At 32.2% G+C, this 23,491-nt stretch overlaps 1 protein-coding gene and 1 non-coding gene across 5 annotated transcripts in view; one reads left to right on the top strand and one right to left on the bottom strand.

Moving 5' to 3' along the window:
* The first annotated feature begins 498 nt into the window (after positions 1-498).
* On the top strand, positions 499-687 carry LOC112474514. The gene has a single exon (XR_003044375.1). It is a non-coding gene; the product is annotated as a U2 spliceosomal RNA (small nuclear RNA).
* Positions 688-3,248: 2,561 nt separating this feature from the next.
* ROBO2 (roundabout guidance receptor 2) overlaps positions 3,249-23,491 on the bottom strand; it is a 552,049-nt gene continuing 531,806 nt past the window's right edge. The window contains exons 25-29 of one of the 4 annotated variants that reach the window (XM_025042507.1): positions 19,767-19,949; positions 17,361-17,534; positions 10,976-11,248; positions 8,935-9,135; positions 5,390-7,126 (exon numbers count right to left, since the gene is read on the bottom strand). In XM_025042507.1, the coding sequence (XP_024898275.1) occupies positions 7,125-7,126; positions 8,935-9,135; positions 10,976-11,248; positions 17,361-17,534; positions 19,767-19,949 (833 nt within the window). In that variant the 3' untranslated portion in view covers positions 5,390-7,124. Of the gene's footprint in view, positions 7,127-8,934; positions 9,136-10,975; positions 11,249-17,360; positions 17,535-19,766; positions 19,950-23,491 lie in introns of all 4 variants that reach the window. The other 3 variants (XM_015600164.2, XM_025042508.1, XM_015600165.2) reach the window with 3 other exon arrangements.

Below are 23,491 nucleotides of genomic sequence, written 5' to 3'. Positions count from 1 at the left end.
GAAGTGCTGAGCATGATCTCAATTAACTCTTTGAAACCCTCAAAAATAGAAGAATACACTGCATATTTTTTCTTCATCATCCCTGTAGATTACTTGAGATTCACGTTTTTTCTCATGATGTAATATTGACTTTTTAAAAAAACCACCACAATTAGAAAATACAGCTCCTTAAAATAAAATTGTTAAAGTTTATTTAAAACACACACACACACACACACACACACACACACACACACACAAGGCACAGCATGCAATGCCTTTGGAGCCATTAATGTAGAGCGGAGGGGAAGAATGAATATGAAGGAGAGTATTTCTCAAAGTCGGTTTCACATAGTGCTAGTCTCAAGATGCCCCAAGACAAAGGGTTTTATGTCATATAAGATTTGAACAGAGTTGAAAAGGAGTCAAGTAGTAAAGAAATCTCTTTACATATTTTACAGTAGAGTTTCCATTCCTTTATCTCCTTCTTTATTTTTTAAATACTTATTAAAATTCCAGATCACTTTTCAGCCTTTTGGCTAAGATCAGGTGTAATATCTATTTTTACCAGTTTAATATATGATAGTCCTTTATCCGAGGACAATATACTAAATGGATTTTTGGAGCAAGGAGATAGAATAGGAGCTTGCTCTGTCCACTTTGCCCATGGACCTGGTATTGCAGTATTTCCGGAAGGGTGCACACCCTCCGGGGAATCAAATTGCTGTGAAAAGTCAGTTTTAGCTTGAGCAGTGGAGAATGCTTTCTTTTCAGAGCCCCTGGCATTTGTGGGGACACTAGGTGGTGCTTAATCCCCTGGGATGTTTGAGGTCGGTCTCTGGAATTGAGAGCACTTGGCTCACTCTCAGGGGAAGGGAGGCTTTATGGCTCCAGCAGGCCTTGGAGAGTCTTGGGGCATTGGTGTATGTTAGGTGAAGCATGTGGGGGCTTTTTGAGGAAGGCCCTCCACTGCGGTGCAGTTGAGTCTGGGGTTCATTTCATAAACAAAACATGGAAAGGAAATGATAACATCTCTGATTTAGAAAAGTATTATACTAAAATAAGTATCTTACCAAATACAGGCTCTTGGCTTTCAAGCTTACAATTTAGTAATGATAAAAAAAGAAATAAATGAGAAAATAAATATCTATTAAAATTCCAGAGACTAATTTGAGAAAGACTACACTATGGATAATGTGATGCTGGGGGATGTGAATGAAGCTAATGAAGATTTTATTGTTTGTAAATAATTTTAAAAGCCTTGCTTATGGCCTCTTTTCCCTTAGCTTACAAACATTCATCAAAAAGATGGTTTCCTAGAGATCAGGACTAGACTTAACAGAAGATTCTAATCAATTTATGAAGACAAAGGCTATTTTTCTCTTTATTCCAAATATTACTTAGCACAGTGTTGCAATATTGCTTGCAAAAGCAATATTTATTTATTCATAAATAAACCAAAAAAAAGCCAGTTGATCAGAAGCAAATTAATTATAAATGACTAGAAAAACACTGTCTAAAAATTGTCAAAAAAATTTATATATATATATATATATATATATACGTGTATATATATATATATATACACACACATATACATACTCACACACATATACACGCATATATAGTCTACTATCTAGAGGCAGTATCTATCTCCAAGGTATCTTATAAGAAAAGGGTGCTATAGTGCTATAATCTAAAGGCAGTTAGAGTAGCTTGCAAATTCCCCGTCATGGACATTGCCTAAGCCCCTGGTCATTGTATTTGAATCACAAAGCAAAAGTACCTTTACTTGGTTAATTACCAAGAGGTCTGAATATATATTTCTTGTAGTTTGACTATTGCAAGGAGAAAATGTGTTGACTAGAAGATGCAAAATCAAGTCATGAATTTGCAGTTATTCATAAATTAAACACACAATCTTACAATTATCTCGCATCTGTCTCTGGGATTCTTAACAGCTTTTCAACGCTCTCACATACCTTCTCTGGGCCTGAGGAAAATTCCTTCTGATGCTGAAGGCCAAAAACAAGACTGCACTAAATTCATTAAGGTAAAAGAATTCTTGAAACCTTTTGGAGACAGCATATTGTCTTCCCCATCTAGCTAGTGTTTCTACTTGTCTTTTCCTTTGAAACCTTACAATTGGGGTTTCTGTTTTTACAGTCTCAATTCACATCTCTAATATGAAGTGAAATTTAACATGAACTCTGCCAATAATCTCTTTGGAAGACATAAAATACATTTTCACAAATTGAGGACATTAAATATTATTTGTTGTTTAAATATTTTCTTGCAACCTTGATATATGTTTTCTCTAACTAATGTAAAATAAAGGTAATATATTATTTTAATAATTTTAATAAGCCTTTCTGATAATTTTGCACTTTTTTTGCCATTTGTAGGTATTTCTATAATACACTTAAATTCCATAAAGCAATGATCATTTTGTAATTTCTCCACAATTTATCATATTTGTAACTGATACATTTCACCCTTAACCACATATATCATGTGTTGCCATTGTATTGTATTAATGCAACATTACTTGTGATTATTTTAATACTATTTTATTTTCATATTGTTAATCTAAATTAAAACCTGAGTGTTTAACTTACCTGTTTTTTTAAAAATGTTTTTAGATGAATGTTTCAGACTTAAACAGTTTTCTTTTTTCATTTTTGCTGTTACTATGATTATTATTTTAAATAACACAAATTATTTTTAGAGACAATCTGATACTGTAATTGCACTTAACAGTGAAAAAGAATAAAATATTTATGAAGTACAATAAAATAGGAAATTTTTCCTTTTCTACCCAGGACCTAAGAGAACTTTTCAACATATCTATTATCTTAAAAAAAAAAAAAAAGTTATCAATAACTATTCTAAAGCAATTAAGAAATATTTACTTCCTTCTAATTTTCATATTCAGTTACAATAAAAAAATTTTAAAAAAATTGTAGACAAGAAGTTTGTGTTCTATTTATCTGAAGGTCCTTATGGGGTAGGGAAGGTCAGATTGGGAAAGTACTGGTAATAGAGTGAAATCTTTAATTTCAAATTCTTTTTCATTCTTCATTGATGTCTTATAGTCACTACTTTAAGTCCACGCCAATTTCCATTTACCACTGCCCAAACTACAAATGAATGAGAAAAGGACGTTGTGCATTTGGTGACAAAAAAAAATTAATGTAGAAGTAACAGAACGGTCCATTTATGATTTGTCTACAGACAAGTTTGTTTCACATAAATGGCTTTTTTACAAATTTGAAATGTGAATATATTTTATTTTTTCCCAGTGAGTACACAATACACAATTCTTTGACAATACTATTAATCAGTGTTACGCCAATTTCTTTTCTGATCTAACAACATCAGATGAAACACATTAAAATTTGGGATGCTGTTTAGTGACTTAAACAAACTACAGTTAAAAAAGAATCCATCTATAAAACAAAGTATAAAAAGTCTACCCACGGCCACAAAATCCCTTATCTTGCAACATTTTAAAGTCTCAATAAATGCTTTTGAAAATTATGACATAAGATAAATTAGTAAATTGAACTTCATTTAAAACCTGTATGGTATTTCATGTGAAGTACACAGTATAGAGAAGCAAAATAAAATTAACTTCACCTTTAAGAGAATGTGGAAAGATGTTGCTTTACATCAATTTTTGTCACGTAATTCTATAAATACAATATACGGAAGCAGATAAACAAATTAGTGAATGTCATGGTTCTGCATATTTTTAATACTGATGCACAATCACTTTCCAGTGGAGAAGATAAACCACAGTTAGAGCTCATTGTGTTATTATAATTATGTTGTCAATGGACAATTATATAAATTTGTTGAATAGAAATTTGGGGTGTTCTATCAAGCTGATGCAAACTTTCAACTCAAATACTGTTAAAAATATATTTAAATAACCAGAGCATTAAATTATCACATAGAACACCATTTAATCTGTTTTGTTACCTAAAGCAAGTAAACCTGTAATGTTTTTCCTTCCTTTGGTTGTATGATACTTTATATGTTTGTCTTGATTTTCCTATTCTCCCTTGAACTGGATTCAAATCCTGTGAAGTAATCGGTTGTTTTCATGAGCCTGTACTCTCCCATGTTATTTTAGAAATGACATAGAAAAGATTTAGAGAAGGGGTAGTTTGACTCTGCGTGCATACTCTGAGGCATACCTGGGTTGGGGCACCGATTCAGTATTTCCCTAGTGGAGACTGTGTAAGTTAAGAATGGAGCTGTGCTTGTGCAGGGCATGACAGCACAGCAGCGTTGCCTGTGAGTGCAAGATAAGATTACGTTCTCTCCCACTAGAATGTCTTTTGACAGCAGATGTGGGGCCTCCATTTAGACCTGCAAAAGAGTGAGCTCAGTGAATTTCTAACCAGTCATTTAATGAAAATGAAAAACTGTGGTAGTATTCATACATGTTTGTGTTTTTTAAATGATATTTTAACCTATAAAGATTAGAAGCTTCTTACATATAGCAATTTGACAAAGGCTTTTGATTTTTTGATACAGTTCCTGAATTCATTTGGATAGCCACAGCTTTTTATTTTGCTCTACATTTATCTGAGAATGATCTTTTGTGTGAAAGATTTGACTGACTAATTTATTAAAAACTAGATTTAACAGGGAATATGGACTATTCTAAAAGAGTATTCCAAGAAACTATAAGTCTGCACTGACATAATCTGATTATAAATTCATTTTATGCACTGGAGACAATTAGGAAGATATGATGCATGCCCTGCATTATTTCAGAAGTCACCTGCATACACATATTCTGTTTTTGAAGTAGTGGTTTATTAGTCACCTACACCTGCCAGTTACCAGGAGTCAAGGGCTATGTGTAAAATGTGTAATGAACTTAAGTTTTCGACTAAATTGAGTTATAGAGGAATATAAAGAGGAAATACAAATGAACAAAAATTTGTTTGCTTTTAAATAGAAAGAGGTGAAGTAGGAAAATGCATAAATAAAAATTTAAATGCCTCACATCTTATGGTTGTGAATAACTATGTACTCTTTCTTAGGAGAAACTTCTCATCTTCCCCATTCTCTTTGTTCCAGAGAAATCAAACTGCTTTAAAATTCAGACACTTATAGGAGAAAATTGACTGTTTAATATGTGTCTCAGAATTATTTTTCTCCTTAGTGAAGAAATAAACTACATGGCACCAAGAAGTTGGAGCCCATAGGAACATATTGTTCCTCTATCCTTGCCTGTGTTGATGAAGTCTCAGAAAATTAAAAAAAAAAAAAAAAAAAGGGAAACATTTAATTTTGCCATTGCCATCTGGCACACAATTGGTGACTGAGCCAAAAATGCACAAAGCATGATTTGTCATTCAAATGGGTCCCATATTTTAGAATTGATCCTTATTATTACATCAAATATGTTTTAAAGTACCAACTACTGAACACATCATAGAAAAATGTGAGAGAATATAAGGAAATAGAATTTACAATTATGTAGGCAGCACGTGGGGATAAAACACAAGTAAAAATTTTGGAAAAGTTCTCTTCTACTTGACTGATTGACTATACATGTACAGTAGCTAACATATGTTTTAAAGTCATATTCATTTTGACCATACATGACTGATGTTCAGGAACTTCTTGTTCTCAAAGTCGTGAAAACAAATGAGGCAGGACACTGTTATTAATGTCCACTTACGAGGTTCAGTTTTATTTAAAAAGTATATAAACATGCATTTTTCTCCTCAATTTTTTTTCAATTTACTCATCAAAATGGGTCAAACATAATTTAGTTGGTAGCCAATTTTTGAGAATGTACCATAAAATATTTATTCCAATAAATCTAGTTTCCATGAACTGAACATACTCTGAGCACTGCTTTTTAAGTACTTTCAATTTGGCTATATATTTGGTGGCATAAATTTTACTTCTTAAACAAATGAAACACAAAGTTGTATATGACTGCATTATTTTTTAAAAGAAATCATGAATTGAAGTGATGCAGCTCTATCCTCTAGTGTGTACTGTACATGTATTAGAAAGATAAAACAAGATATTGCAATAGAGTTTTTGTATTTAGAAGCAGTTCGAGTATGTCCTAATAATAAATTGCCACTTTAACTATTTGCTGTAGAGTTCATTTGGTTTGTTTCCTTGGGGAACATCATATTATATTCTGACTTAATGAGTTAGAGAGATTAATTATGATAATTCATAAAATGCTTTTTAAAAGAACTGTAATATAAATACAGCTCTTGTGAAACACCTTAATTTCCTTTTGCCTGTAATTCTCAGATGGGTCAATTACAACGACAGGCAAAGTTGATTCTAAATATAACTTTAATTTACTTTTTATTTTTTAAGCAAGTTTAGTACATCTTTGCTACCTGTGTATTTTAATACGTATTCAGTCTTAAGACTTAAATTTCCTTCCTTTGACCCCTGCTTTTGTCAATAGTAAAAGCCACCTTTCTGCTTTTTTTATTGACTCAGTCACTGATGTTCAAAAAGACTTCACCAACAGCACTGTTCCTTCGCATCTTCCTATTTCTACACCCCAACCAAAAACCATCTAACGTGATTCCTTACGACCAGCATTACCCAACCTAGCTTACAGTACAGAAACTCCTTTCACATTCAGTCTTTTTCTTCATGTCACGAGGAGTAGAGATTTGTGCTTATCACCAAATAAAATCGCAGTGCAAAATTTAAACATAAAAGTTACACAATTAAAAGTTAATATATGGCACCACAGCCTATTAATTCACATATAGTACAACAGACCAATAAGAACAGACAATAATATGAACAGATCTAAAAAAAGTGAGCTTGCATAGCAATGCACAAAAGAAATTATATACAGAGGAAAATCCTTTTCTTCCCGGAGGGCGAGCTTTGTTTTCTTTCTTTTTTTATATACTCCTGACAAGAAAGAGTTAAGGTGGGTGGTGTACTTAAGAGAAGAACAGAAGTAAAATATCTGTGGGATATGTGTGGCTGTGTGTCTTTACATTGCATTTACAGTTCCTTTAATAGTACATAAATAAAGAAATTGTTCATTGCACTGTTTAGTGTCATCACTTCCATGAGTTCAGACCTGATGGTCCTTCAGAGCAGCTTTGCATGTCTCTTCTCAGTTACTCTATAAAGAGAAGAAACAAAACAAAACAAAACAAACAAACAAAAAAAAACAAATCAGAAATAAGTTTGCATTTAAATTAAGCATTCTTTTAACCTGAACAGCATAACAAAAACCAAAGTGAACAGATAATAAATGAAGATAACATTATCAAATAGATTCTGTGAGTTTGTGAATTTAAGAAATTTTACTTAAAAAAAACCACACACACTTGTAACATCTGGAGATTTAAAATCCAGGTATAGCTGCTTTTACACTTCTATGACTCTATAATTATTTCAAAATAAAAGTTAAAAAAAATCCAAGTCATCATGAATCAAATTAACATATATTAATTAGATTAGTAATATATAACAATAATAACTCTCATTGATAAAGAACTTTAGAGTTTTGAAAGTACTTTTACTTTCCATTATCTGATGGTATCCCCCACTCTGCAATGTGAGCATAATAGTAATCAATATTTTAGATAAGAAAAAAAAAAAAGAGATTAGGACAGTAGTTTACTTTCTCTTCTAATATAACCAGTAAGTAGTTGAGAAGACTGGAACCCAGAGCTGTTCCTTAGAAGTATTTTTAAACTGTATTCAAAGAAACAGTTGAATACTGTTTCTGACATTGGACAGCAAAACTGATAACTTTCCTGATAAAATTAATACGAGTTCAATGCTTTTTACCTACTGGGACATCCTATCTTTCTTTATTATTTAGTATTTTACATCTAGAAAATAAATTAGTTATACTAAGTACCAATGATGGTTCTTTATTTAAAAAGAAAAATAATTGTTTCATGATATGTTATAATAATCAAAATATTACAAATTAATTAAAATAAAAAATCATCTTTTCTAGGTTCATTTCCTAGAATGAAAAAAATAAGGAATTCCTAAGGAGTTTCTTTAAAACTACCAAAGAGCCAATATGCTTCCCTTTCTTTATTGTGCTAAGTTAAAATAGACAAAACGACAAAGTAGGCTATTTAATTAACTTGTAAGTATTCAGACTAATTGCCTAAATTATTATTATTATTATTATTTTTGCATAAATCAACCTTGTAATAGGAGAAATGTTAATTTAATTGACTATGGTAAACATCCATGATCAAATCTGTGACCACGTGACCAGCCATATGACCAAATCTGCTCAAAATTACAACTGATTTTTTTTTTTTTTTGGTCAAAATAGAGCAAGTTTTCTAATATTCTAAAATTTGTTTATTGTGGCAATGTTATTGATGAGGTTCAGAACATACTAAACCAAAATATGACACCTTGGCATATTGGATATCTAAAGCTGAAGGACTTAGAGGAAATAGCCTCACCCCTTTGGCCTCACCCCTTTGCCCTTCTTCCCTGAAACAGGTTATAAAATGTCCATGTGAAAGGTATCCTCTCCGTACCAGAACGAGAGAGGACATTCTTATCAGGAGATTATGAGAATTTGAGGCTGAGTAATCTATATAAACAAACATGTTAAACTAACCCGTTTTCCTAGTTACTTCTTTCCCATTTCCTACCTCTAGCCCAAGCCCCTATGTTTTGTCAATCCTTTACAAATGTATTGTTTCTTTGTCTAAAAAGTAGAAAAGTTTCCTCCTCTAGTCACTTCCTTGGGTCTCCATCCTCTTGTGAAAGCTCTCATGTACATTCAATAAAATTTGTTTGCTTTTGTTTTCTGATAATCTGTCTTTGTTGGTTTAATTTTCAGACCCAGCCAGAGACTTTAAGAGGTTGAGGAAAACATTTTACTCCTCTACTTTATTAATCCAATATTCCTTCACCATTGCCTTTTAAATGTTCTAAAGCACTTACATAATTCACCTGTAAACTGTCCTTGACTATTTGAGCCCATATATCCTATGTCAAGAAGATCGCTGGCATTGCGCTGGTGGCCTCCTCTCAACACCTCGGTTTTCCTAGGTCCAGTGGATCCTTTAGAAGAAGCTGTTCCTGATGAGCTGTGACCTCCTGGAGATGGGAAACTGGGCTTGCTGTAGGGCACCAAGGTCTCCTCTGGGGGAAGAACACACACACACACACACACACACACACACACACACACACACGGCTAAGTTAAACAGCAACATGTTGCCAAAACAACTTAACTTTAAATATTTACCTCAAGATGAGATATCTATTATTTTACTCTTTTGGAAAATTAAAAAGATGAGGTTTAATAAGGCCCAGATATTAAAGAAATTTCTATGTTCAATCAATAGTTCCTACAATAAGAACTAAAACAGGATTACAAAAGACCTTGGGATAAGTATACAATGTTATATATAATTTGTGAAATTTAAATTTATTGTAAAAGAGATTTGCATATAGTGAACCATGTTGCATAACAAAAGCATTTCTGAGAATAATTTCTGGAGTTCAATGAGGCTCCAGTTTAATTTTCTATTAAGATTGAAGGAACATGGTTTCAGTTTCAGATTATGGTAACATTTTCTCAATTTAGATAAACAACTATATATATTAGTTATTAAAATAAGCTTCTTAAATTTCTGTTGTTTCTTGGGATAGAAAAACATAATTTGAAATGCTGTATTCTTCCTTAATAGAAAAAGAGAAACTCATACATTTTAGTAAATAATGTGTCTATATTCTTATTATGTATCATCTCTCTACAAATAACTCATGATATGCATTACTAAATACTTAATACTCGAAATATTTTTTCTTTGTATTCTTCATTTTTCCCTTCCTTCTTTTCTTCCTTCTTCTCTTTTTTCCATCTGTATCCTCAACCCCCCTTTTATTTTCTTCCTTCTTTCTGGGTATAGACCATTGTTATTGTGATTAGATGACTAAAAAAATGCTAACTAAATTTAGTATTTTTTCCTTAAGTAATCTTTAACTACAAAGATCACATGATTCGTCTCTCACAGCCTTAATGATATAACCTTCTTAAATGTTTCACTGAACCTAGATATTAAAATTGTCATCTTCTGGCCCTTGCATAAATTATATTTTCTAAAACCTTGGGCACCAAGTTAGAACAAAATATAATTATGAAAAATGCATGGGTAGAGGACATATCTAGAAAAGATTTAGTCCAAATGAATAAATGAATATATAAGGAAACTCTTTGAAATGTTTTGCGTGTATGTGTGTGTCTATGTTTTAATACTCAGTGAATCTTGACATAAAAAGAGATGTTCCAGAATACACATTTCTATAACAGGATCAACAACCTCCCACCTCCAAAAAAAAAAAAAAAGGAAGAAAAAGAAAACTCCAACTACAAAGTATAAAATTTATTTTGTGACATTTTCAGGAAGCTTGATTTATAAATAAAAACATTCCCCATTGAATTATTAGCAGTCAACTAAATTTAATCAGATGGAGAAAGTTCCGGTCTGGTTTAATCTTTCTAACACAAGGATTCTGAGATTGGGCATTTATTTGTAATTTTATTTGTTATACAATTAGCCCCACTATTTGACTGAAGTGAGTTTTCCTTTCAAAATGACTAACTACTTCAGTCAAAATGAACAAACTGGTTGAAGGCAGAATTTAAACTGGCACTAAAGATAAAATTGTGTGATTTTAAAAGTACTCAATATAAACATTAAAAGGCAAAAAAATCAACTTGTCTCCTGAGAACTACGGATGGAGTTTGGAGGTCTCTGGGCTCAAAGATCTTATGCAGAGGTTAACTTGAGGGCCAAATCCCAGTGGGATATGTCTTAAGTGATGTGCTGGTGTGCTCTGCTGTAGAATTCCAACTTCAATTAGTGATTCAAGGCAAATGTATTTCAGATGCCCTTTCACAACTGTCATTTCTAAAATACCAGGTAGGAAAAAAATGATAAAAGCGCACACTTTCTTGGGACTGTGCAGAACACACCTGGTCCAACACCTTGTTTGTGTAGGGCTTTCCGTATGTCTTCTTGGCGTTCTGTGGCGTTAATCCATTCCTGGGTTTGTCGCTGCCACTCTAGTGACGTTCTAGCTGGACATTCCAATGAATTCTTTGTGTCTTCTAGGCTGGACGCTTGTTGTCTCTCCAGAGAGCTTCCTTTTCTCTCTGTTGAGTTTTCCACGTTACCAGCATGCTGACTTGAGCCTATTTGCTGCCTTAAACCCTGACCTGGAGGGGGGTCTGGTGGTGGTGGAAGATCTAAAAATTTTGAATAATGTTTAGAATGGACTAAAATTTATTGAAAAATACAGATTTCAGTTCAAGATGAAGAAAAACTCTTGCCTTTCTAAAGGTATCACCCATGTAAAAGAAATTTTGATGGAAAAAAAAGGTCAGTTATGTATATCCAAAATGTATATTATTGATCTCTTTGCTATCTTTTGATTACAGCTCTCTTTGAAATAAAATCAACTAATTTCATTCAACTGTCATATATGGAGAGTGTTTTCAATTGCACATTGAGGCTAATATTCAAGGTATAAGAGGAAGTTTATGGTTTCTCCATATTTATTCCATTGTCGACCCTCAACTCCCAAAAGTAGAAATATCATAACACAAAATGACGAGAAACTCTGGCAGCTGTGTTAATACAAGGCTCTGGGAAGAATAAAAGCTGCCCTGCTAATCTCCATAGGAAATGTTGCCCTCGGGAAATTAAGAACTATATGCCGTATCATATGCAACATATGACTGCCTTTATCCGTGTATGTGGCACATTTAGCAACAGTCAAAGGGTTAAGCCAACATTTATGAAATGTAATTAACATTCTGCCTGACAATCAATGCTGGCTGTTCGTTTCATGAATTAGCTAATGAGTTACAACTAATATATTATAATCTTTCAAAGTATTAACTTTAATAGGTAACAGCCAATGTTCAGAGTACAGATAGAATATGTTTCATGGTGTTAGAGTAGACAATGCATCATGACAATTTGAGATGTAGTGGAATAGATAACTTCTCAGAAATGCTCTTTAAATTAACAGATATGAAGAAATTAGAAGTTCAAAGCCTCAGTTAATTTTTCATTTTCATTATATTAGCTCTTCAGATTGTGATTCTTTTATATTTTTAATGTCTTCAATTGTGAAATCATAGTCCCTTCTTTCATATTTCTTTAATCATGATGCTAGTTCTATTATACTATATACTATTATACTTACTATTACACTAGTTCTGAAATTACATTGTTGAAAATTTTGAAATCTTCTAGACATTCTAAACATTCTTTTGGATTATTTCATTTTTTTCTGGCATGCTTTTGATAACTTCTTTGTTAATTCTTAGGTATCAGTAATTATATTATTTGTTCATAAAGAGCAAATATATATAATATACATATTTATTTTATTGTAGAAGATATTATATAAAATTATTTCCTATGCTATTTTTGTAATCATGCTCTTGTTTCTAATAATATTGTTTGTATAAACTTTTTTGTACAAAAGCTTCCTTAAGGAAAGTTAAGTTGCTCCTCTTTTTAAAAGACTTCCTTAAGAAATTTTATACTCTATGAGCAAAATTATATTGTCCGCCATTGAACTGATAATGACGGTCTCCCCAGCATCTGCTCAGGGAGTTCCCATGTTGGAGCAGCATTCCTAGCTCTTATCTATGCCCTCTTGTTAGATTATAAATTACTAATTATTGAAGGGGACACAGTTTCTGTCTGGGAGAATCAAGTCACATTCGGAATATTTCTTTCAAAAGGAAGAGCTAATCCAATATAGAGATATCTATTTGTTGAATAATCTACCAATGAGTTTGGTGTTTTCTTTGTACTGAACACTAACTTCCTTCAGTAGGTATTATTATAAATGCAAATTAATTATTTCATTTGAATTATTAGATTTTAGACTGCCAGTAGAAAAGAAACTATTATAATTTCTTCCAAAATAACATATCTTGTCATTGATTTTTATTCTCCATAGGAGCAGCTTAATTTTTAAAATGGCCAAAATGGCATCTGCTTATGTGAGCTAAATTTCTGATTACTATTTAATTTAACCTGAAATTATATAGCTACAAATTTTAAGTAACATCTTTGGAGTTTGTATATCCTAAAAAGAAAGAACATCTCATACATACTAAAATAAACAAGTTGGAAAAAAGATGGTATTAAGAATGGCTGTGGAAAAAATACAAGTATGTAATCAAATATATTTACTTAAATTCAATTTATTATTCATTTCTATGTTGATTCATTTTAACTAAATCAATTGACTAAAGAGTATCTTACTGGCCTACTGAGGATCTGCTATTGTCAGGCACACAACAGTCCAATGATAAATATGCCATTAGTCATTATTATCCTCTTTTTTTTTTTTTAGGTTAGAGAAAGAAGACATGAAGAAATTAAATATCTTCAGCCTGAATCTCTCCTCCTATGAATTCCAGACTCATATAACCAATTCACACTGAATAGTTTGACCCATATGTTTAGGTCTCTCAAATTTCACATATCAAACCTGAGTTCCAGGTCTTCTTCTACAAAATATGTTTCCTCTGTAGTATTCATCATTTCAATTAGTAGAAATTCCATTCTATAAGTTTGCCAAAACTTATGTGTAATCTATGACTTCCTGCTTTATAGCTTATATTAATTTCATTAACAAATCCTGTGGGTTCTGCCTTCAAACTATACCCAGAATTCAACCTTCCTCTCTTTATGTCCATTGATTTTACCTTGGTATGAACTACTGTTCCCTATATTACTCCTATAAACTCTTGTGTGGTTTCTGTGCTTCCATGTAGAAGTACATTGAGTCAATCTCAACATAACAATTAGAGTGACTTTTTATAAAAAAACAAAAATAAGATCATGTCACTCTTCTGCCTTAAACATGCACATGCACATGCACGTGCATCCATGCGTGTACCTCCAGTGGTTTCTCATCAAAGGGCCAATGTCCTTATAGAAACATACACACCTTATGAACTCTGGCCCTCATTTACTTGTCTGACTCTGTATTCTATTTTGTTGCTCTCTCTGCTTCAGTGGCACTGCTCCTCTGGCTTTTTATTAAATAAATTTCAGGTTTCCACTTGCTGTTCTCATTTCCTGGAATGATTTTTCTTCAGATATCAGCATTGCTTTTTTCCTTATAATCTTCCCATCTTTTTTCAGCTGTCATCTTCTTGGTAAGCCCTTCCCTGAGGACTTTATTTCTCCATAACATTTAATTATCATCTTACATACTTTTAATTTGCACTTATATATTTATGTTGCTCTTTATCTGTCTTCTTCCACTAGAATGGAAGCTCTGGGAGGGCAGGACATTTTGTTTGATTCTCATTGCCTATCATTTGGTGTGTGCTTAATAAGTATTTGAATAAATAGATTAATAAAGAAATTTACTCAATGGTCAAAGCTAGTCTGTGGCAGAGCTAGGAAAGAGCCTCTTACTGTAGTATATTAGAAATGAGAGGAGGACAAGCTGGAAGGAAACAATGTGGGATAAAAAGTTCATAAATAAAAAACTACCTTCTTTGCCTTCTTTGTTCAACATTGGCCAATATATTGGTTTTAAAGTGTTTTCTTGGCTCTTTAAAATAGAATAGATTTGGATTAAGCAATGCCTGCTTTGGGGAGACTTTGTCCAAGGGCAAAGGTCACTCTTAACATGTGTATGGGTTTTTGCACAGCCTTTGAAACAGAGACTGGCATTTCCCACCATTCTTAATTCTTCTTATTGGACACAAGGAAAGATTACTTTCCCACTCCAGTAGTTTGTTTGATGCCATGTGACAAAGTTCTTGAGAAAGAAATAAGAGAAGTGATATGTGCCATTTGCAGGCATGGTCACAGAACCTCTTAAGTGAATAACCCATGTTCTATTTTCTCTTCACTCAGAAATCATAAAGATCCTATCTTGAAAAGAATGCTATCCCAATAATGAAGAAGCATATGTCCTCACATTACTAAGAGGAGAGCCATCTGACCTTTACAAACCATTGTGTCTATGAAAAACAAACTTACTGTGCTAAGCCACTGAGGGATAGAAGTTGTCTGGTACAGCAGCTAGTAATAATTAGCCTAATTAATATACTCATAAAATACTATTGTAAACTCTATAATGCAAAAGTTTGAGTACAAACTATCTATGTACCAAGTCCTACTAAGCAGCAACATTCGCAGAAAGAATAGTTTGATTTTATATATAAATATGAAATTATTACTGATACATAGATTCATAACAGAGAAATACTATGACATACATTTGCTGTGATATACCACTATCCTTAAGGATAATATGTAGAGTGTCATACAAATAAATATTCTTGTATTATAACTAAAATATCTTTAGATCTAATACTTGAGAAGACATGAGAGGCAAAATTTCCTTTTCAATATCACCTCTTTTAAAATGTATCCACTAATAACACATAATCCATAACTCTTTTTCAGAATGATGGAAAATTTAAAAAGTTAGGAAGTTATTCATTTTTTAGAAAGCTAAGCACTATATTGATCATGTTTTAACTAGGAGGTAGTTTGCTTTAACCAGACATTCTAAAAAAGCTTGCAAGAAAAAAGCTAGCTTTCTATTTTGTCGATTTATACATTGTATCTTCCACATATTATGGATATGGCTTTCAAAGAATTTGGGAAAGCCAAGAAAACATGTGCCTGGATTTTTTTCTCTTTCCATGACATTCATAGCAGGAAAATTTAAAAAATTATTAATTCTGAAATTTATAACTAGTGTGTCTGTGAGAGCAATTCTTTTTATTTAGTGTAAATAAGATCAACACTATAGACTGCTTTAAGCACTCAACTAATCTTTGTATCTTCTGAGGCAGAAAGAAAGTAGTGAGTATTTTTGCTCACCACAGGACATCCATTTATAGAGAATCGAAATCTCAGTTGTACCCTTACACTCATATTCCATAGAAATATTTCCCAATGAAAACAAAGTAAGTAGGAAAGATAAAAAACCTGAAAGCTTTTAGAACATGTTATGTTTGGCTTTGAAGTATTCTTAACATTATAAGATGAGAAAACAAAGCACAAAAATGGTTGCCAGACATAGACACCCTATCCCCAAACTAATGAAGAACAAATACATCTTTTCCAATTAAGCCTTAAGTTTATCATCATTCTCTCCTACGATGATAAACTTAAGAGACTGAAATGAATGCTAAGGACTGGGTCATAGTTTCTCAAAGATATGATTTACTTGTGGAGCTTTAAAAATGCTCATAACTACTTTTCATCCCAGAACAATTAAATCAGAATCTCTGGAATATATTTGAAGAACACCCCAGATGTTTCTAATGTGTAGCTTAGCTAGAATCATCTTTTTGGTGTTCAGTAGAACTATTTAAAAGTAAAGTTTGTGGGCTTGTAGGGAATTGTGCTGAGAAGGAAGAAGAAATTTACCTTTAGGTCCAACATTATAGGCACTTTAAATATATTATCTTACATATTCCTTAAAATAAAACTTCAAGATAAATATTTTTAGTCCCATTTTGCATATATTAAAAAATAAGTTGAATATATGAGGAATAGATTTTTCTCTGTAGAGCTCATGAACTACTCATTATTGAACAAGTACATCTTTCAATAATATTGTCTCCTGAAACTAGCAGTTTAAGCAAAAACTCAATGTAAATAAAAAGATTCAAACAGTTAAGGGAATTATGGCCCATTGACCAAATTTAGCCACTGCCTGTCTTGTCAATAAAGTTTTATTGGAAATTGGTCACGCTCATTTTTTTACTTTTCTCTATGGCTACACTGGTGTTACAATGACAATGTTGAGGAATTGTGACAGAGGACTGACTGTGTAGTCCGTGAAAGCCAAAAATATTTATTATCTGGCTTCTCAGAAAAAGTTTGCTGACCCATTAACTAGATGATCTGTAAAATGCTTTTAGCCCGGAAATTCACAAAACCAAAAAATTACCAAATTGCAAATCACTTCACAATCAAAAGTTAAATAACATCTAAAATAGCGTAATTTAATATCAGAAACATTCCAACCACATGGTAAGTGCACATGTTACTTATGATTTCTTTGTTAAGCTAAAAGGAAATATTCACTGAAAAGTATCAATGAGTATTGCCAGAATGGCAGAAAAATCAAAATTGAAAAGTGTCATGGCACATATTTCTTGGGGCTTGTTAAGACAGAAATAATTCCTGATTGTTAAAAAGGTGTTTTTTCTAAGCAAGACCATATTGCCAGGTTTTCTGCCTTGTTATTGAAGCAATGCCTAATATACCATAGCTACTTTAATCTAAATAGGTGATTCCACAGAACATATCTCTTCAGTGAGGAGATGAGAGAGAAGGAATCAAACTTACCATCTGTCATTCCTTCCCTTCGATGAGGCAATGCTGGTTGCTGGTCCATTCGCCCTCCCTTGTGTTTTTTAGTGGGCCTGGGCCTCTGACTTTGACTCAGAGCTGCACTGGTGTTACTGTCAGTAGAAAATGGGCTGGTTGGTCGAGGTCTTTGGGAGGAGGTAAAAGTTTTGCCTAAAAAGGAAACAAAGGGAATGGGGTATACAGAATGTTATTATAAGACAATGATTGTGTCTGTTTTATATTTCTGCTCTTACTAAGACTAACATGCAAACCTGCCTAGAGATGCCATTTGAAGATACCAAATGCTGGTTCATCTTCATGGTAAAAATATGTCCTTCTGCATTTATTTTGTCCAATTTTAATAATCAATACACTACCCACTGAAAATTCAAACAAATGAATATAAAACAAATCCTCTAACCCAAAACTCAATATTATGTGATTATATTTTTATTTATCCTTGATAATCACAGTGATATTTTCATAGATATATGCAAATTAATGCAGCTTTTACTTCTTAAAATTAAAGAAGCCATTTCTGAAATTAACTATGTACTGTCTCATTTGTTTAATCAAAGTTCACTCTTAGAATCCTACAAACTATCTTTGAATACAGAAAAATGTCCTGTAGTAATTTCATTTGAAATTTTACATGAAAGGTCTGCTCAGCATATATTAAATTGACCTTACCAACCATACATTCATACATTGAATTGTATCTCTTTTAGCAGAAACTCAGTTAACAGGGTAGAGCACAGGATAAATAGAAGGTTAAAACCACTCTATATCCAAAGCACAATAGGTGTTTTCTGATTAATAATATTGTATCTGAGCAGACTCCAAATTCTTATTGAAAAATGAAATGTATTATGTCCTTTTCTTGTGGCTTAGTGTACATATGCAGGAAAATTTATTTTGGGAAAAGGTTAGCTAATACATTTTCTACATCCTATAATTTTAATATCATGTTTATTATTAAGAGAGGGTTGGTTAATGTATATGTATATATTCTCTTGCGCATGTTTTTATTTCGTACAAAATTATTGTATGTAGTTATGCTTTCTTAAGTCAGTGTGATATGATATTGCTTAATGTTTTATTAGCTATTAGCATACATGCAAGAAATGCACTTATGCCTTCTAATTTATTAGTTTCTTTGCACTTTCTCACTGCTCTGCTTATAGCTATGCCACAAAAAGCTCTCAGGCAACATAAAGTTTCTGACTTAATGCCTTATAAAGCAAGAAAATTCAAATAACCATTATATTATGACATATTTTAGTTTGGATGCTATATGAAAAATAAACCTCTGCAATGCTTGGAAAATCTTTTTTTTTTTTTTAATTTTATTTGAAGATGTCCAATTCATACTCAAAGGAGATATTAAAGATATACTTCAAAAAAATTTTAAGACTCATTTTTATAATCTGAGAGTTTAACGAAGGGTCAAATCATTTTTCTTTACTATTTGGATACTATTAAGATTTCAAAAATGCATTTCAAATTTCATTTTTTTTGTAAGGTAGCTCAATTTAATTCATATATTAGAAACTTCTTGCATATGCATTTTAGAAGTACACACAGTCATATAATAAAATGCACCATGCCAAACTTATTTTGTTTTAGTAAAACAAATGATTATAAAGTACTGATATATTATTAGAATAAATATCATATTTATTTTGGGGGGAAAGATCAGATTCATGAAAAATTTTATAGCTGGTCTTCCATATTATTACTTATTATTCGCAGAAACCAAAATTAGGTTTTGCTAAAGGGCAGCACACATGTAATCATCATTTGTTCAACTTGCACATGCAATGGTGTATCTTTTATTAGCATCCTTTAAAACATATATTAAATTATTGGATTAAATTCTTAACAGCCAAACAAGTAATAATACCATCAGCCATTCGAACTGTTAGACTGACAGCCTTAGACTCATTTACTTCATGCTGAGAAAGCCTTCCCAGAAAATGCATTTGGAGAAAGAAATGGGGCAAAGAAAAGTAATGAAGATAAAAGATGAATAATTTTAATCACTGGGCACATTATTGATTGTGTGAGAATTTTGCAAAGTGTGAGTTATTGAAAATTTAATGACAACTTTAGTTGCAGCTTTGCTGTAATATAAAAAGGAAGCGTATTCCAATTGATCAGCAGAACCATGAAGGGAAGGAGAAATAAAGAATAGACAAAGTGTTGAGTAGGAACCTATTCTTGGCTCTGCGAAACTAGCATCAGAGGAGAGTTTTGGTAATTGAGCATCCAAATTATGTTCATGCATATTAAAGAAATCCCTTCAGTCAGACTCACTGAGGAGAAAAGACAGGAGAAAAATAGCTCAGTGTCCAAAGGACCAGATTATCTCATGCAAAGAGTGTTGACTCAGAGTCTACCAACCTGTTCTTGTTAGTCTGGTTCCATCCAGCCTAAAACCAGCTTTATCTGCTGCTGCCACCAGTGCTTGTGCAAAACTGCCGCTGGCAAAGATGGAGCCATCTGAGGAGCTACCTACACTAGATCTATGACTAGAAAAGTTACGATCCTCATCAGATGCAGAGCCCCATCCATTTACCATTGAACCTAAAAACAAATGTAGTTGTCTAGTGAGTTGTATATATTGGCAAGCTCATCTGTTTGTACACACTATACTAATGAACAAGAAGGCTGCCTCTACTCTTCAGTCTGTCTGAGGTAAATCTGGTTTCATCATTACTTCATTAGCCATATGAAAGCATCAACCATGTTTTAAACATTCATAGTGCAGAAGAATGAAGCTCATGTAAAACCTGTATCTGTTTGCCACACATGAACAAAATATGTTCCATATGGCTCCTTCTAATCCTACATTGTCAAAATTATTACATGATCATTTTCTGAAAGAGAACTATGTACATTTTAAGTCCTACAATTCAGAGAAAAATGCTTTTAATGACCTATAGTGTATTTAAAGTAAATTATCAAGGACTCAGTTGAAGAAATAGTGTGAATATATTTTAAATTCAGTGCCGACTCTAATGATAATCTACACTTGTATACTGTAGAATGGTTAAAATTATTCAAGGTTTTAAAATAAAAAAATAGTTATTCAAGAAATAAAAGCAAACAAATAAAAAATGTATAACTACTATTAGAGCAAGTAGACTAAAACATAAGAAATATGTATCTTTGAAAAGTTTTATTAATTTCAAATCTCAGTGTGCTTTCTTTGCTTTTTAATTAAGGACTCCTGTTTTCTCTTTGATATTAATTTTTATTTCACAAAATTAAACATTATGAAGAATATCTCTGGCATTAATACGGATTTTCCTGTAAAATGACATATAGCAATAGAGGAAAAAATCAGATTTATGTATAAAGAACTGCAAAATATGAAAATACTGAGAATATATATATATTTTTGGACAAAACACACTGAGACCTTAATCTATTACATAATACAATTAATATAGCAATACTTATTTAAGTTGATGTACCATTAATATAACACAATAAAGTACCAAATGTTATTTATTCTAAATTTTTTAAAGAGAGACAATAAAGTATTTAAGAAAAAGCAATTTAAGATTTCTAAATAAACTATACACATATTTACATAAAAGAGATTAAGTCGAGTGTCATAGATTTTTCCGTTTTTCTCCTATATTTGAGACAAAAGTATAGTTAATGAATGTTGCCATGATGAAGTATTTGTACTTCCATTCAAGATGCCAGGATACAATAACATGGGTTTATGAAATTTGAAGACAGAGAAAACAGGAACAGAAGGGGTTAGAAGGATCTGAGAAGTTAAAAGTGTGTTAAGTGTCGCAGAGAAAGATAGAATTTTGATTCTTAAAAGATAAAGTTTTGCCAAAAGCACAAAGACACACTTTCTACTTTCAAAACAAATTCTCTTGACACAGACCACTGAAAGGAAGCCAAGATAACACCAGCAACTGAACCTCCTCTGAGAGAACTATTTCTGAGCTAATAATCACAAGTCAAAGACCGACAGCCCAAAATGAAAGGAGAAATGCTGCAATAGGCTTTGCAATATAATGTTACAGTAGATAAGAAAAAAAAAATCAAAGTGATTCAGTCACTGATCACAAAAGAATATGAAACTCTAGAACTGAGGATAGTTTTGAAACATGTGAAAGCTCAGTCTTGGTCTCTCCTATGTACTGTTTTCAGTATTTCTAAATGTCTGCTGAACATCTGAGAATACATCTGTGTCAGCTATTTGAAACTTACTCTCCAAACAAGCATCTCCTTTTCTATATCTCCAATTTCATTCCTAAGCACTTCCTGATTTCCTTCTAGTCCCTCCTGTCTTCCTCATTGTCATCTGAGTTAATTTTCTGAAACATTTATCACATAATAACTAGGTAATTCACTGCCTTACCTAGTTGGTCAATGACATGTTCCAACACCAAATTAGGAGTTTGAGATCCTTCGCTATCTAGCCCAGCCTAACTTTACAGCTCCATTTCCTCTTATAGCTTTTGCAGTCCCATTGCCTCACCTGTGTAACATTACGCACATACCTCTAGGTTATTACTAACGCTATTAGCCAAACTTTAAACTTCAAGTCGATATCATCTTTTATTACCCAAATTCTACCTCACCTTCAAACCTGTCTAAGGGAGAATCAATTTCTCTACCTCTTGTGTTTTTCAAACAGTATGCCTACAGTAATATATCAGGTCTTTACAAACTACAGTTTGTTCCATATATATATTTCCTCATCTAGATGGTGAAACTCTGGAGATTAGAAACTCTTATTCATTTTTATATCTGTTGTATGGGAACATTTCACAGTAGAAACTTCAATAAATATCAAGCATATTAAATTAAATGTCTTCAACCTTTTCATTATTCGCTATAAATTTTATTCCATGTGTAATTTCCTAGCAATAACATTATTTTAGTTACAGCAAGTGCGCTCATAAGAACTTCTAGAAAATTTATTAAATAAGAAATATATTTTATATACAAAATTGTTATAATGTCAGTCAACTCTTGTCGATTACTTGGGCAATGGAGACAGCAGAGATGTAATGACTCGAAAGAAGTAACTAAAAATTAATATATATATATATACATATATATATATCTTGGCTATGCTTTGATAACTTGAATATTGATACTTATCAATTTTATTCAAATTAAGACAATGATGCTACACTAAGTGGTAAATTTTTTTTTTCTGACGTCTCCATCCATACTTACCCACCTTAATGTACTAAGCCCCATTTAAAAAAAATTCTTCTTTCTCCACTATAACCAAGAAATGGGTCTTTTTTTTGTTTGTATAGCTTTTTTTTTCCTATTCAAGTTGGCTTGCTGTGTGAGTCTATCCTGAAGATTTAGAATTTTGATAAATTTTGTCTCTGAACTATAAAACTTGGGAAAAATCTTATACCACAGCAGTGTCACTAAAGAGATGCCATCCTGTGAGATTGCTCAACAGACAGTTAGTTTGGCTTTTTCAAAAACACCCTGTTCATCTGCTTATGATACAGATTCTCTCATATGAAGATTTCCATGTACAAATTTGCCAACCTGTAAACAAATCAATTACTTTTCTGCCTTTGTGTCTTTGTTCTGAATTTATCTCAACTGTTAATGCTCCTTACCATACCCTCAGAAATTCGGTTATTCATAAACTTTTCCATGATTTTTTTCCCTTCTCTGTGAAGAGAGAGTAGCGTGAAGACATGTTTCAAGTAAGTGTTTGTCAGTATAGAAGGAACATCAACTATTCTTTTATTATTATTATCATTATTATTATTATTAAATTTATTGGAATAACATTAGTTAATAAAATTATATAAGTTTCAAATGTACGATTCTATAATGCCTCATTTATATATAGCTATTGTTTTTGGTTTTTTTTTCCCCCTACTCTCTGTAAACGAAGAAACTAAGTAGATGACTTCAGAGTTGAAGAGATGCGTGCCATAGAGATTTGGCCATGGTGGGCAACAGGAAACCTCATCATTCAAAGCTAAAGAAGGCAAATGCCCTCAGACTAGTATAGCTGAATTCCCTTCAAAATGGAAGGCAAGAAGGAAACAAATAAACAGAAAGAAATACATTTTCTTTGACTCTTAGTCCCTCTGTCTTTGTCTTCAACAGCC

The sequence above is a fragment of the Pteropus alecto genome, unplaced genomic scaffold, assembly GCF_000325575.1.
Source record: "Pteropus alecto unplaced genomic scaffold, ASM32557v1 scaffold239, whole genome shotgun sequence".
Lineage (NCBI taxonomy): Eukaryota > Metazoa > Chordata > Mammalia > Chiroptera > Pteropodidae > Pteropus > Pteropus alecto.
The sequence above is the reverse complement of the archived record's forward strand: the minus strand, read 5'-3'. Positions and strand labels throughout refer to the sequence as shown.